Source organism: Amblyraja radiata, chromosome 7 (genome assembly GCF_010909765.2).
Source record: "Amblyraja radiata isolate CabotCenter1 chromosome 7, sAmbRad1.1.pri, whole genome shotgun sequence".
Classification (NCBI taxonomy): domain Eukaryota; kingdom Metazoa; phylum Chordata; class Chondrichthyes; order Rajiformes; family Rajidae; genus Amblyraja; species Amblyraja radiata.
In genome coordinates, this window is record NC_045962.1 from 2,884,685 (window position 1) to 2,898,557 (window position 13,873).

At 42.7% G+C, this 13,873-nt stretch overlaps 1 protein-coding gene across 1 annotated transcript in view; it reads right to left on the bottom strand.

Moving 5' to 3' along the window:
* Positions 1 to 8,913, bottom strand: part of LOC116974940 (cyclin-dependent kinase 2-like) — a 34,807-nt gene extending 25,894 nt beyond the window's left edge. The window contains exons 1-2 of the mRNA XM_033023559.1: positions 8,738 to 8,913; positions 1,429 to 1,506 (exon numbers count right to left, since the gene is read on the bottom strand). Coding sequence (XP_032879450.1) covers positions 1,429 to 1,506; positions 8,738 to 8,853 — 194 coding nt within the window. The 5' untranslated portion in view covers positions 8,854 to 8,913. The remainder of the gene's footprint in view (positions 1 to 1,428; positions 1,507 to 8,737) is intronic.
* Between the last annotated feature and the right edge of the window lie 4,960 nt (positions 8,914 to 13,873).

The window sequence follows — 13,873 nt, forward strand, 5'->3', positions numbered from 1 at the left end:
ACCCCGACAATCAGGTATAAAGATTAAAGTTCCAGTTCTTGAACACACTTTTAATAAAACTAAGGGCGCAGCAGTAGAGTTGCTGCCTTGCAGTGCTTAGAGTGCCGGAGAACAGGGTTCGATCCTAACTACAGGTGCTGCCTGTACGAAGTTTTACGTTCCCCCCGTGACCGCATGAGTTTTCTCCGAGATTTTCGGTTTCCTCCAAAACTCCAAAGACGTACAGGTATGTAGGTTAATTGGCTTGGTGCATGTGTAAATTTTCCCTAGTGTGTGTAGGATAGTGTGAGTGTGCGGGGATCACTGGTCGGTGTGGACTCAGTGGGCTGAAGGGCCTGTTTCCGCACTGTATCTCTAAACTAAACTAAACTAAAATGTTTAAGAAGGAACTGCAGATGCTGGAAAATCGAAGGTACACAAAAATGCTGGAGAAACTCAGCAGGTGCAGCAGCATCTCTGGAGCGAAGGAAATAGGCAACGTTTCGGGCCGAAACCCTTCTTCAGACTAAAATGTTTGTTAATATAACAAGAGAAGGCTTCAGAATTCACCAGTTAAGTTGATAAGTGGCTAATATCTCTGATTTATGATCTACAAATAGGTTCAGGCTTGCATTTGTACTCATCTCAAAGGTGTGCAGGTCAGTAGGATAATTGGCCCCTATAAATTGCCCCGAGTGTGTAGGTGAGTGATAGAATCTGGCAATAGAATGTGCAGAGAATAGAATTGATTGGATTATTGTTGGAGTTGGTTGCCTAGCAGGCCTGTTTCTATGCTGTATTTCTCTATGACTCTAATGTAAAGGGTGTGACAAAATAGAATTAGTCTTAATTAATTAAGATTCTAATAAAACATGGCCGGTAAAAAGAACATGCATGAGCTATTAAAGAACAGAGGAAGCAAGTACACATAAGTATTAATCTTAGTCAAAGCCAAGAAATAAAAAGAGCCAAGAAGAGCTGAAAGAAAGTTTAAAGATATTAGAAGAACTATGTAGGGCACAAGCCTTTGTTCTTCCATTGTGTTTGGTGTCTTTCAGTAAGTAGCCAAATGGTTTTGATATCTTCCATAATAAAAGAAACTTAAAACCACTTCAAGGAAAAACACTGTTTGGCGGAAATGTTGCCTCAGATTACCACATGTATAAAATAGTGCATCCCTACTTTATGCTTACCATAACTATAGATCATTTTGAATGCCTATTGTTCATGAGTACTGCTTTCAAACCCAACTAACAATACTTGTCTGTTCCCGAACCGTGGATTTGGTAAATATCTATTACCTTCTTATGTTTGAACAGCAGCAATAAAGGGTGCTGCAATACTAAGAAATTCTATGAAGAAAACAACATCATTTACTTAAGATGGAGAATAATTAAAAATCATAATAAGTTAATCATTTTCTCACCCAATCAAAAATATTTTTCTTACCTCACAATATTTCGATGATTTAATTCTTTTAACAATGATATTTCTCGAATAGCAGTACTGGGCACTCCTTCCATTTCCCTATATTTAAGAATAATGAACATTTATATATATTTTACATTTACTTTCACACCTTGGTCTTATGCAATAACCTTTCTTTCTTTTTCAATTCTATCTTTGGGATTTTCCCATTGAATTCTCCCAACTATCAAACAAGCTAATTATCCTGATTCCTAAAATAATTAATCATTGCAAAAATTATTCTTAACAGGAGCTCTCCAAATATAGCGAGGAAAACCGATTCTCATCCACATATAGTAATACAACAAGGAAACAGGTCCTTCAGCCCATCTTGGCTATCTAATGCCTCATCTAAGCTAATTCCATTTGTTCGTCCATATCCCTCTAAACCAGTGGTTCCCAACGTGGGACGTACGCCCCACAGGGGGGCAATTTGATTTTTAAGGGGGGCAATTCGACTGAGGAGGTCTGGGTCCAAATTTTCGATTTTTATTTTTTTGGATTTTCCATCAGGTAAACATATGTAGTTTATGTTTCAGATGTTATTTTGAGTAAATAATTTTTTTTGGGTAAAAAAGGGGGGGGGGGGGGGGGACATCAGGATTTTAGAGGTGATTAGGTGGGGCATGGCCAAAAAAAGGTTGGGAACCACTGCTCTAAACCCTTCCCATCCATGTACCTGTCTAAGTGTCTTTTAAATGCTGTTATAGTATCGAGTGAAAAGGTAGCCCCTTAAATTCCTAGTAAAGCTTTCTTCTCCTGCCGTAAACCTAAATCCTCTAATTCTTGATGCTACTTGATTCTTCGCTTGGTTTTGTAACTCCATAAGATCATCGTCAGCCTCCTAAGCTCTAAGGAATAAAGTTCTAGCCTGCCCAACTTCTTCTTATGGCTCAGTCCTGGCAACATCCTCATAAATCTTCTCTGCATTCTTTCCAGCCGAATGGCATCTTTTCTCTAGCAGTGTGACCAAAACTGAACACAATACTTCAAATGCAGCCTCGCCAATATCTTGTACAACTGTAACATAATGTCCCAACATTCATATTCAATACCCTGGGTGATGAAGGCCAATGTACCAAAAACATTCTTTACCATCCTATCTACCTGTGACACCGCTTTATCAGAATAAAATAATTTAATTTAACTGAAAGGTTATTACATTTTTGTTCAGAACAAACAATTCACAAAAAATGTGGTTTATATTTCACCACTCTGTTCTGCCTTCAATTGATTTAGATCATCAGTCCATGGCCTTCTGAAGTAGGCTACAATTATTAGATTTGTGTTATTAACAAGCAAATGCCTGCCACTAATCTGAAAAACATCCATTTACCATATACTGCTTTCTGTTCTGCAGCAAAGTGTATCAATGCTGCCATGGCTAATGCTTGTTGCATTCCTTGGGCTCAGTTCTACCAATGCCAACATTATAGGGTATGCTTTGAATTATTTGGGAATGTGTTTATACAAAGTATCAATTACACTACTTTAATACCCTTGATTATTTCACCGGAGAATTGAATCAAGCATGTCATACAATATTAGCCTCAATAAAAATCTGTAAGTTGTAATTAACTAATCCATGTTTTATTTTAAATGAAAAGTAGTTGTAGTCTCCAGAAATGTTCCCAAAACATCAGGTTTACACCTCTATAATTACTGGGTTTATTTCTCTGTCTTTTTAAAAACAGAATAACATTTTCAATCCTCCAGTCTTTTAGCAGTATCCGCATTATCAACAGATTGAAAGACTGCACCCAAGAACCTCTTTTAATTCTACCAGTTTTTATTTCATGCAGTGCTACCCTTTTAAGTAGTTCCTCTTTATTTATATCCTCTAAAGTTATTTGCCTGTTCTTTCCTTATAGTCATCCTTATTGGAGTTATCCGTAAGATTTCCCTTTTTCCTTCTAATCATCCCCATATCCTTGCTACATTTGAAAAAGATTTTCTTGCTCCTTCTGCATGCCTGAAATAATGGCATTGCCTGAATAAAAATCAAGTGCAAGTATATACACTCTTTAGCTGAAGTAGAATTAGGCTGTGGGAATAAATGACATTTATTTTAAAGTTCCATTTTAAAGTTCATACAATAGGTTATTATTTTTACTTTGCATTTTTATTATACGGTCCAATAGCAATACTTGTAGCTGTTTGTAAAATAAGGTGACGCAGCTATTTCGCACACAAAGGCTCCCGTGCAGTGCAGGCCAAACAGCCAGGAATTCCAAAACTGATGTTATGCAATACCCCAGTGAATGATAGTTTAATTACATCTCGATAATGCTAAAGAGATAACGGGTAAGAATTTATAAAAGTTAATGTAAATAATACTGAAAGTTCTCAAATTTTTTAATGTTTTAAAAAATTGTGTTTACCAGGAAAAACCTCAAATATATAAAAAAAGGATTATTTTAACGTCTGACAACACATAAATCTATAAACAAAATATGTACATTCACATATCCAAATAATTTAAAAAGAGCATTTTAAATGCCAAAGGTAGAAAATATATCATATCAAAGTTACTCATTGATATTTATTTTTCTAAGGTAGACACAACATGCTGGAGTAATTCAGCGGGTCAGGCAGCATCTCTGGAGAGAAGGAATGGGCGACGTTTCGGGTCGAGACCCTTCTTCAGACTGTTGGGACAAAGATAGAATGAAGTCGGGTGGGACAAAGATAGAATGTAGTCGGAGATAGAAAGACTAGTGGGAGAACTGTGAAGGGGGGGGGGGGGAATAGAGAGTGAAAGCAAGGGCTATCTGAAGTTAGAGGTCGATGTTCATACCGCTGGGGTTTAAGCTACCCAAGCAAAATATGAGATGATGTACCTCCAATTTGCACTGGGCCTCACTCTGACAATGGAGGAGGCCCAGGACAGAAAGGTCAGATTGGAAATGGGAGGGGGAGTTGAAGTGCTGAGTCACCGGGAGTTCAGGTAAGTTAAGACGGACTGAGCAGAGGTGTTCAGCGAAACGATCGCCGAGCCTGTGCTTGGTCTCGCCGATGGAGAGAAGTTGACAACTGGAACAGCGGATGCAGTAGATGAGGTTAGAGGACAATAGACAATAAACAATAGGTGCAGGAGTAGGCCATTCGGCCCTTCGAGCCAGCACCGCCATTCAACATGATCATGGCTGATCATCCCAAATCCGTACCCCGTTCCTGCCTTCTCCCCATATCCTGACTCCCTATCTAGCTCTCTCTTGAAAGTATCCAGGCCTTCACCGTGTTCTGAGGCAGAGAATTCCACAGACTCACAACTCCCTGTGTGAAGAAGTGTTTCCTCGTCTCCGTTTTAAATGGCTTACTCCTTATTCTTAAACTGTGGCCCCTGGTTCTGGACTTCCCCAACATCGGGAACATGTTTCCTGCCTCTAGCATGTCCAAACCCTTAATAATCTTATATGTTTCAATAAGATCCCCTCTCATCCTTCTAAACTCAAGAGTATACAACTCCAGCGCTCCATTCTTTCAGCATATGACAGTCCCGCCATCCCGGAAATTAACCTTGTAAACCTACGCTGCACTCCCTCAATAGCAAGAATGTCCTTCCTCAAATTAGGGGACCAAAACTGCACACAATACTCAAGGTGTGGTCTCACTAGGGCCCTATACAACTGTGGAAGAACCTCTTTGCTCCTATACGACAACCCAAATTTCCACCAACCCTGGTTGTGTGGCAATAAATTATATCTATCTATCTATCTACTCTACTCCTCTTGTTATGAAGGCCAATATGCCATTCGCTTTCTTCACTGCCTGCTGTACCTGCATGCTTACTTTCAAGTGAACCTCTGCCTCACCTGGAAAGACTGTTTGGATCCTTGAATGGGATCAAGGGGGGGAGGTAAAGGGACAGGTGTTGCATCCCCTGCGATTGCAGGGGAAAGTACCTGGGAAGGGGGTGGTTTGGGTGGGAATGAATGAGTTGACCAGGGAGTTGCGGAGAGCAGAAAGGGGTGTAGATGGGAAGATGTGGCCAGTAGTGGGATCCCCTTGGAGGTGGTGAAAGTGTTCGATTATATGTTGTATGCGACGGCTGATGGGATGGAAGAAGAGGACAAGGGGGACTTTGTCCTTGTTGCGAATGGGGGGAGGGGGAACAAGAGCAAAGCTGCGTGATATCGAGTGAGAGCTTCATCTATAATGGAAGAGGGGAACCCCTATTTCCTAAAGAATGAGGACATGGCATAGAACACCTCATCCTGGGCACAGATGTGGCATAGACGGAGGAACTGGGAGTAGGGGATAGAGACTTTACAGGAAGCAGGGTGGGAAGAAGTGTAGTCAAGACAGCAATGGGAGTCAGTAGATTTGTAGAAGATGTCGGTCAATAGTCTGTTTCCTGTGATGGAAACAATGAGATCTATTTATTTTTTCTGTTTGCTGATTATAGCAAACAGGGAATACTTAGTCCTCCTCTATCCCCTTTTCTCTCCCCTGCACTTGGTAGAGGTGAACCACCAAATGGCAAAGGACCATAAACAGTTTTTTAAAGCAGCATAAACTCATTTAGTCTTTCCAATTTGCATACCTATGTATTTCATCTGCCTTATTACTGAACCAAAATCATAATTCATAACTATAGGAACACAAGGATCAAAAGAAGGAATGAAACAAACAAGGCTAACGATTTAGGAATCAAATCAGTTATCATAAAGGGCAATAAAGAGGAAAAGTAAGATTGTGTCAAGAGAAAAATAAATACAATAAACCATCGTTATAACGGACCAAAGGGGAGAAGAAGGTGTCCGTTTTTGACAATTGTCCGCTATAACCGAGTAATTGTGTAACTAGCAGAAACAAACAACTACAGTGTGTAGGAAAGAACTGCAGATGCTGGTTTAAATCGAAGATATAGACATAAAATGCTGGAGTAACTCAGCGGGGCAGGTAGCATCTCTGGAGAGAAGGAATCGGGTCGAGACCCTTCTTCAGACCGATCAAACAACTACAGTTCCTGGTTAATACAAAAAAGGGCATAAAGTGCTGGAGTATATCAGCGAGTCAGGCTGGAGAACAAGGCATCTCCCGTCTTGGGTCCAGGCACTTCTTCAGGCTCTTGGTCTGGAACTGGACCTGGAATTCAGGTGAGTTGATGGCCAGGAGAGAGGCAAGGATCCACGCAGTCATTGGTGGCGGCCGGAATGCAGCTAAGGGGCAGCAGCGGCAGTGATGGTGGTAATGTTGGTGGCGGTGGTGGTGGAGGTAGTGGTGATGGGTGTGGCGACTGCAGCAGTGATGGTAGTGGCGTAGGTGATGGTGCTAGTGCAGAGGTAGTGGTGGAAACTGCAGTGGTAGCCATAGCGGCTACGGTGGAAGGATTGGCTGGAGTAGTGGCAAAGGTCGGAAGCTCTGCCTGGCAGTGAACGTCGGAAGCTCTGCCTGGCAGTGAACGTCGGGAAGTCAGTCCGCTATGACCGAAATCCGTTAAAAAGAGGTCCTTAAAAATGAGGGTTTACTGTAGTTTAAATACCATTTTCACTAAATTGGCCTATAATATGACGGTATAGCAAGAAATAATATTTGTTTACAACAGGATGCATGAGTGACTGAAGGTGACGATTCAGGTGGACGATTTGGTGAAGTAGGCATTTGCCATACTTGCCTTCATAGGGAAGGGTATTATGTACAAAAGTTGAAACATGATGCAGCTGTACAAGCTGTTGGTGAGAATATTGTGTTCTGATCGCCCAGCATAGAAAGGATGTCATTAATTTGGAAACGGTGCAGAAGAAATTCATCGGGATGTTACCTGTACTTAAGTTATAGTGAGAGGTGGATAGGCCATGGCTTTTTTTCTTTTGGAGCATAGGAGGCTGAGAGATGACTTTATTGAGGTGTATAAGATCACGAAGTGCACCAATAAAGTGAATGCTTACACTCTTTCCCAGTAGAGGATTCTAAAATTCATGTGCATATACTTAAGCTGAGAAGACGGCGATTTAAGAGGGGATTCGGGGACACCTTTTGCACTCAGAGGGTCGTCCTTATCAGGAATGAACTGCCAGGGGAAGCTATAGATGCAGATACAATTACAACTTTCAAAAAAAATTAGAACAGATACATGGATAGGAAGGATTTCGAGGTTTATGGATCAAGTGTAGGCAAACGGGACTAGCCAAGTTGGCTGGCATGTACAAGATGAGCAAAAAGGCATGTTTATGTCCTGTATAGCTGAGTGACTCTATCTTCCTTTGGGTGACCGGAACTGGGTGACCGGAACTACACACAGTACTCCTCACGAGCTCTCACCAATGGTTTTACAGCTGTATAATGATTTCCCAACTTTTGTACTCAATACCAGTCCCAATAATGGCATACATGGCAAATGCTTTCTTCACTACCCTGTCCATTAGACCTTATCACTTTCAGGGAACCTAAAGGAGTTGTAAAGGCTTTCAAACTTTACAACTCCTTCCCCTTCTATCGGGGAGAGGGTGGGGGGTAGACTAATGCCTACTCTCCTCCCTCCCTCCCCCCTCCCCAATCTTTGCACATCCCCCAAGCCTTTCCACTCGTCACTTTAATTTCATGTTTCATGTATTTTGTGTATTTATGACTGTTGGCAGATCGGTTCTCCTCCTGGGATAAATAAAGTTCTATCGTATCGTACCATGTACCTAAAGGACGATAGACTCATTGAGCTATACAGAATGGAATCAGCCCCTTCGGCTCATCTTGTCCATGCCGACCAAGTTGACATACTGGGCTCGTCCCATTTGCCTGCTCCCAGCTCCAATCTACTATACTTTCCAGGGCTCTACCATTTAACTGTGCAACTCCTGATCTGGTTTGACATATCAAAGTGTAATATCTCTCACTTCTCAGTGTTAAATTCAACGTACCATTCCTTGGCACAACCTTCCCAACTGATCCAGATCATGTTGCAGAGGAAAATGTCTGTACGATTTTCATAGTCAAGCAACTGACGTTTGATAATTGTCAAAAGTTACGTTGTTTATGTACTTTTTTTTAATGCAAGCGTCGGGATGGAGACATTGGATTTTTTTTTAATTATCAATTTCCGTGAATGTCACGTTGATACCATTCTGGGAGAATTAGTGCAGGCATAAAATGAGAATGTCCTGTTTATAGGCGACTTCAGGGAGAATATGTACTTGCTCCTTATTGTTTCCAAATGCAGTTTCAGAGGATTAGCACGAAACTCTGAAGCCACCAGGGAACCATCAGTGACACAAAGTGCTGGAGTAACTCTGGCGCTTTGTGTCGTCCCTTGAAAGGCCAGTAAACCTTGCGGGCCCTGGCATTGACTTACGCGTCCAGTCTTATCTTTTTCAGAGCCACCATCTCTCCCGTCACTTTATTCATAGCCTTGTAGACCACACCGTAGGTGCCCTCTCCGATCTTCTCCACCTTCTGGAAGTTGTCCATGGCGTCCTCCCGCCCCTGTTGACAGCCGCACCGCGCGCCCCGCCCCCCGCGTCCCCTCAATTCCCCCGCGCGCCTCCCTCCCGCGCACGCGTCCAACCGTCCTCTCCCCCCGGCGCGCAACCCACCGACCCCAGCGCGCGCCCAACTCGCCGCGCGTCCCCGCTCAACCTCCCGCGCGCCCAACCGTCGTCTCACCGCGCGCCCAACTACCCCCCCCCCTCACGTCCCCAACCCCTTCCCCGCGCACGCGTCCAACCATCCTCCTCCCCCGCGCGCCCATCCCCTCCACTCCCCAACACCTGTGCTCCCACGCGCCGCGCTCCTCCTCCACCCCCCCCCCCCCCCCCCCCCCCCCTCCTTCCATGAATCTGTCTACATACTTGGAAATAGTTTACTTTTGGAGATACAGCGTGGAAGATACCCAGCCCTTCCAAGATTCACTTGTTCTACGTCCTGCACACTAGGGGCCGATTCATCTACAAATCCGCACATCTTTGGAATATGGTCATGAGTGATGGCAGAATTAGGCCATTCGGCCCATCAAGTCTACTCCGCCATTCAATCGTGGCTGATCTATCTCTCCCTCCTAACCCCATTCTCCTGCCTTCTCCCCATAACCTCTGACACTGGCACTCATCAAGAATCTCTGCCTTAAAAATATCCATTGACTTGGCCTCCACAGCCTTCTGTGGCAAAGAATTCCACAGATTCACCACCCTCTGACTAAAGACATTCCTCCTCATCTCCTTCCTAAAGGAAGGTCCTTTATTTCTGAGGCTGTGACCTCTAGTCCTAGACTTTCCCATTAATGGAAAGGGATTGAAGAAGGGTCTTGACCAGAAACGTCACCCATTCCTTCTCTCCAGAGATGCTGCCTGTCCCGCTGAGTTACTCCAGCTTTGTGTCTATCTTCCATGGAAACGTCTTCACCACATCCACTCTATCCAAGCCTTTCACTATTCTGTAAGTTTCAATGAGGTCCTCTCTCATCCTTCTAAACTCTAGCTAGTACAGGCCCAGTGCCATCAAACGCTCATCATATGTTAACCCACTCGTTCCCGGAATCATTCTTGTAAACCTCCACTGGACCCTCTCCAGAGCCAGCACATCCTCAGATAGGGTGCCCAAACTTGCTCACAATATGGGAGGAATCCGGAGCACCCAGAGAAAATCCACAGTTTGAAACCGCTAATTGGCAGCTTAGATCTCTCCACTACTTCTAACCGTGATTCTAACTAGCAATGCATTATTTACAGTAACAGCAATAAGATTTTGATTTGTAAAATATTGAAACCTTTGTCGAGTCACTCTTGATATTTGGTCAACTGGTACAGAAAGGAGAGGGACAGTGGCTGGTGGAGGATTCTCACTGCCAGTTTGCTCCTGGGCCTGGCCGCAATAGCCATTGAAAGGAAGATAGACACAAAATGCTGGAGTAACTCAGTGGGACAGGCAGCATCTCTGGAGAGAAGGAATGGTGACGTTTTTCGGTTCGAGACCCTTCTTCAAGGGTCCAGGCAGCGAGCATTCGAGTGGCCTGCCTGAATCAACTGCCTGTCCGAGAGGCAGTTTGTGAACGCGGGTCACGACAGGATCCAGTTCATCATGCTTACTGATTATACTGTTGTAATTTGACAATTGCTTGATTGGTGTTTGTAAACTGCTATTTGGCTGTATTGATCATTCCAGGACTTGTAATGTGATTATGAAGAACATACTAAGTCAGTATAGGGAGCATCCGTACTCAGGATCAAACCCGGGTCTCCAGCAATGTAAGGCAGCAACTCTACCGCTGCACCATTATTCCTCCCTTGGTTAAATTTAAATGTTAACTAAAAACCATCGGACACCCAAACTATCACAATCCCATCGAGTCTCCTGTATGAACTCCGTTCTTACAGATTCTCCTCATATCTACTCAATAATTAAAAATAAATTGTCCAAGGGAAAAAAACTATTCATCATTTTGTTCCCTTTTCCTCTTTTATCCTGTTATTAGAATGATGATATAAATTTAAGTTTTGGGATGAAAAAACTTCTAATCATACAGTATTATGATGTTTGGAAACGCAATCATGGATAACTGCAGCATGAACCATACCAAAATATGGAGTTATATTCAAATACATTTGGATTCGTATCTGCACAACATTGCTTGCGGCTACCACCAGATGGCTGTGAAATGCATTCTAACTAGGCATTCACACATGCAGGACTTTGTTCTAAATTTAAACATTCAATATCAATATTTTATCCCAAACACCCTCACAAATTTTTACTTTAAAGTTGAAGTGCACAAGTTGTTTGGTGCAGAATAATTTAGAAAAGTTTCTTGACTAATTTAAAGATACAACTTTTTTTTTCTACATGGAGCTCTTTGGCAATGTACAAGCCAAATGACAGTGCAACAAATCAGAAAACAATATTTGTACCAAGACTGTAACTGCAAATGTTCTGTCAATATTTGTTTTCACAATTATTCAGATCAGCTTTATACATTTTAATAGTCCACTCTATTCCAGCCTACAAGATAAAATATTAAGCCAAATCTATTTAAGAAGGAACTGCAGATGCTGGAAAAAAGCTAGAGAAAATGCTAGAGAAACTCAGCGGGTGAGGCAGCATCTATGGAGCGAAGGAATAGGTGACGTTTCAATAGACAATAAACAATAGATGCAGGAGTAGGCCATTCGGCCCTTCGAGCCAGCACCGCCATTCAATGTGATCATGGCTGATTATCTCCAATCAGTACCCCGTTCTTGCCTTCTCCCCATATCCCCTGACTGCTATTTTTAAGAGCACTATCTAGCTCTCCCTTGAAAGCATCCAGAGAACCTGCCTCCACCGCCCTCTGAGGCAGTGAATTCCACAGACTCACCACTCTCTGAGAAAAAGTGTTTCCTCGTCTCCATTCTAAATGGCTTACTCCTTATTCTTAAACTGTGGCCCCTGGTTCTGGACTCCCCCAACATCGGGAGCATGTTTCCTGCCTCTAGCGAGTCCAAACCCTAAACAATCTTATATGTTTCAAGTTCAAGTTAAAGTGAGTTTAATGTCATGTGTCCCTGATAGGACAATGAAATTCTTGCTTTGCTTAGCACACAGAACATAGTAGGCATTTACTACAAAACAGATCAGTGTGTCCATATACCACAATATAAATATATACACGCTTAAACAAATAAACTGATGAAGTGCAAATAGCAGATAATGGACCACCAATAATCAGAGTTTTCTCCGAGCCAGGTTTAATAGCCTGATGGCTGTGGGGGAGTAGCTATTCCTGAACCTGGTTGTTCAATGAGATTCCCTCTCATCCTTCTAAACTCCAGAGTACAAGCCCAGCTGCTCCATTCTCTCAGCATATGACAGTCCAGCCATCCCGGGAATTACCCTTGTAAACCTACGCTGCACTCCCTCAATAGCAAGAATGTCCTTCCTCAAATCCAGGTGTGGTCTCTAGGGCTCTGTACAACTGCCGAAGGACCTCTTTGCTCCTATATTCAATTCCTCGTGTTATAAAGGCCAACATGCCATTCATTTTCTTCTCTGCCTGCTGTACCTGCATGCTTACTTTCATAGACTGATGTACAAGGACCCCTGGAATCCGTTGAACTTCCCCTTTTCCCAACTTGACGCCATTTAGATAGTAATCTGCCTTCCTGTTTTTGCTACCAAAGTGGATAACCTCACATTTATCCGCATTAAACTGCATGTGCCATGCATCTGCCCACTCCCCCAACCTGTCCAAGTCACCCTGCATTCTCATAGCATCCACCTCACAGTTCACACTGCCACCCAGTTTTGTGTCATCTGCAAATTTGCTAATGTTACTTTGAATCCCTTGTATATTGTAAATAGCTGCGGTCCCAGCACCAAGCCTTGCGGTACCCCACCAGTTACTGCCTGCCATTTGGAAAGGGACCCGTTAATTCCTACTCTTTATTTCCCGTCTGCCAACCACTTCTCTATCCATGTCAGATTGTAGGGTTGTGGTAATATGCGGGGATCGCTGGAAGGTGTGGACCAGGTGGGCCGAAGGGCATGTTTCCGCCTTGTATCTCTAAACTACAATGCCCAAACATAATGTTTGGGACAAAGACCCCTCATTTATTTATTTGCCTCACTTATTTATTTATTTACTTGCCTCTGTTCTCCACAATTTGAGATTTGTAATAGAAAAAAATCAAGTGTGGTTAAAGTGCACATTGTCAGATTTTATTAAAGGGTATTTTTATACATTGTTGTTTCACCCTGTAAAAATTACAGCTGTGTTTATACATAATCCCCCCCCCCCCCCCCTCCTCCCTCCTCCCCTCAAATTTCAGGGCACCATAATGTTTGGGGCACATGGCTTCATAGGTGTTTGTAATAGCTCAGGTGTGTTTAAATGCCTCCTTAATGCAGGCATATGAGAGCTCTCGGCAGTAGCATAATGAATTCTGAAGTGTATGGACACATCCTATCTGCTCAAGTTCAAACAAATGCCTCAAAACTCATTGGTCGACGGATCATTCTACAGCAAGACATTGATCTCAAACATACTGCTAAAGCAACAAAGGAGTTCTTCCAAAGCTAATAAATGATAAATTCTTGAGCGGCCAAGTCAATCACCCGATCTGAACCCAATTGAGCATGCCTTTTATATGCCGAAGAGAAAACTGAAAGGCACTAGCCCCCAAAACATGAATCGCAGACTTCAAGCAGTCATTGCATGCAAAGGATATGCAACAAAATACCAAACATGACTACTTTCATTAACATGACATTGCTGTATCCCAAACATTATGGTGCCCTGAAATGGGGGGGGGGGGTGGGAGAGGGACAATTTATAAACACTGCTATAATTTCTACATAGTGAAACCAAAATGTATAAATTTACCTTTTATTAAAATCTGACAATGTGCACTTTAACCACATGTGATTTTTTTTTCCTATTACAATCTCCATATCAAAGGGATCTACAGGTTCCTCAAAAAAGTAGCCAGCATCAGAAACTCTCACCACACTCTCATTTCAC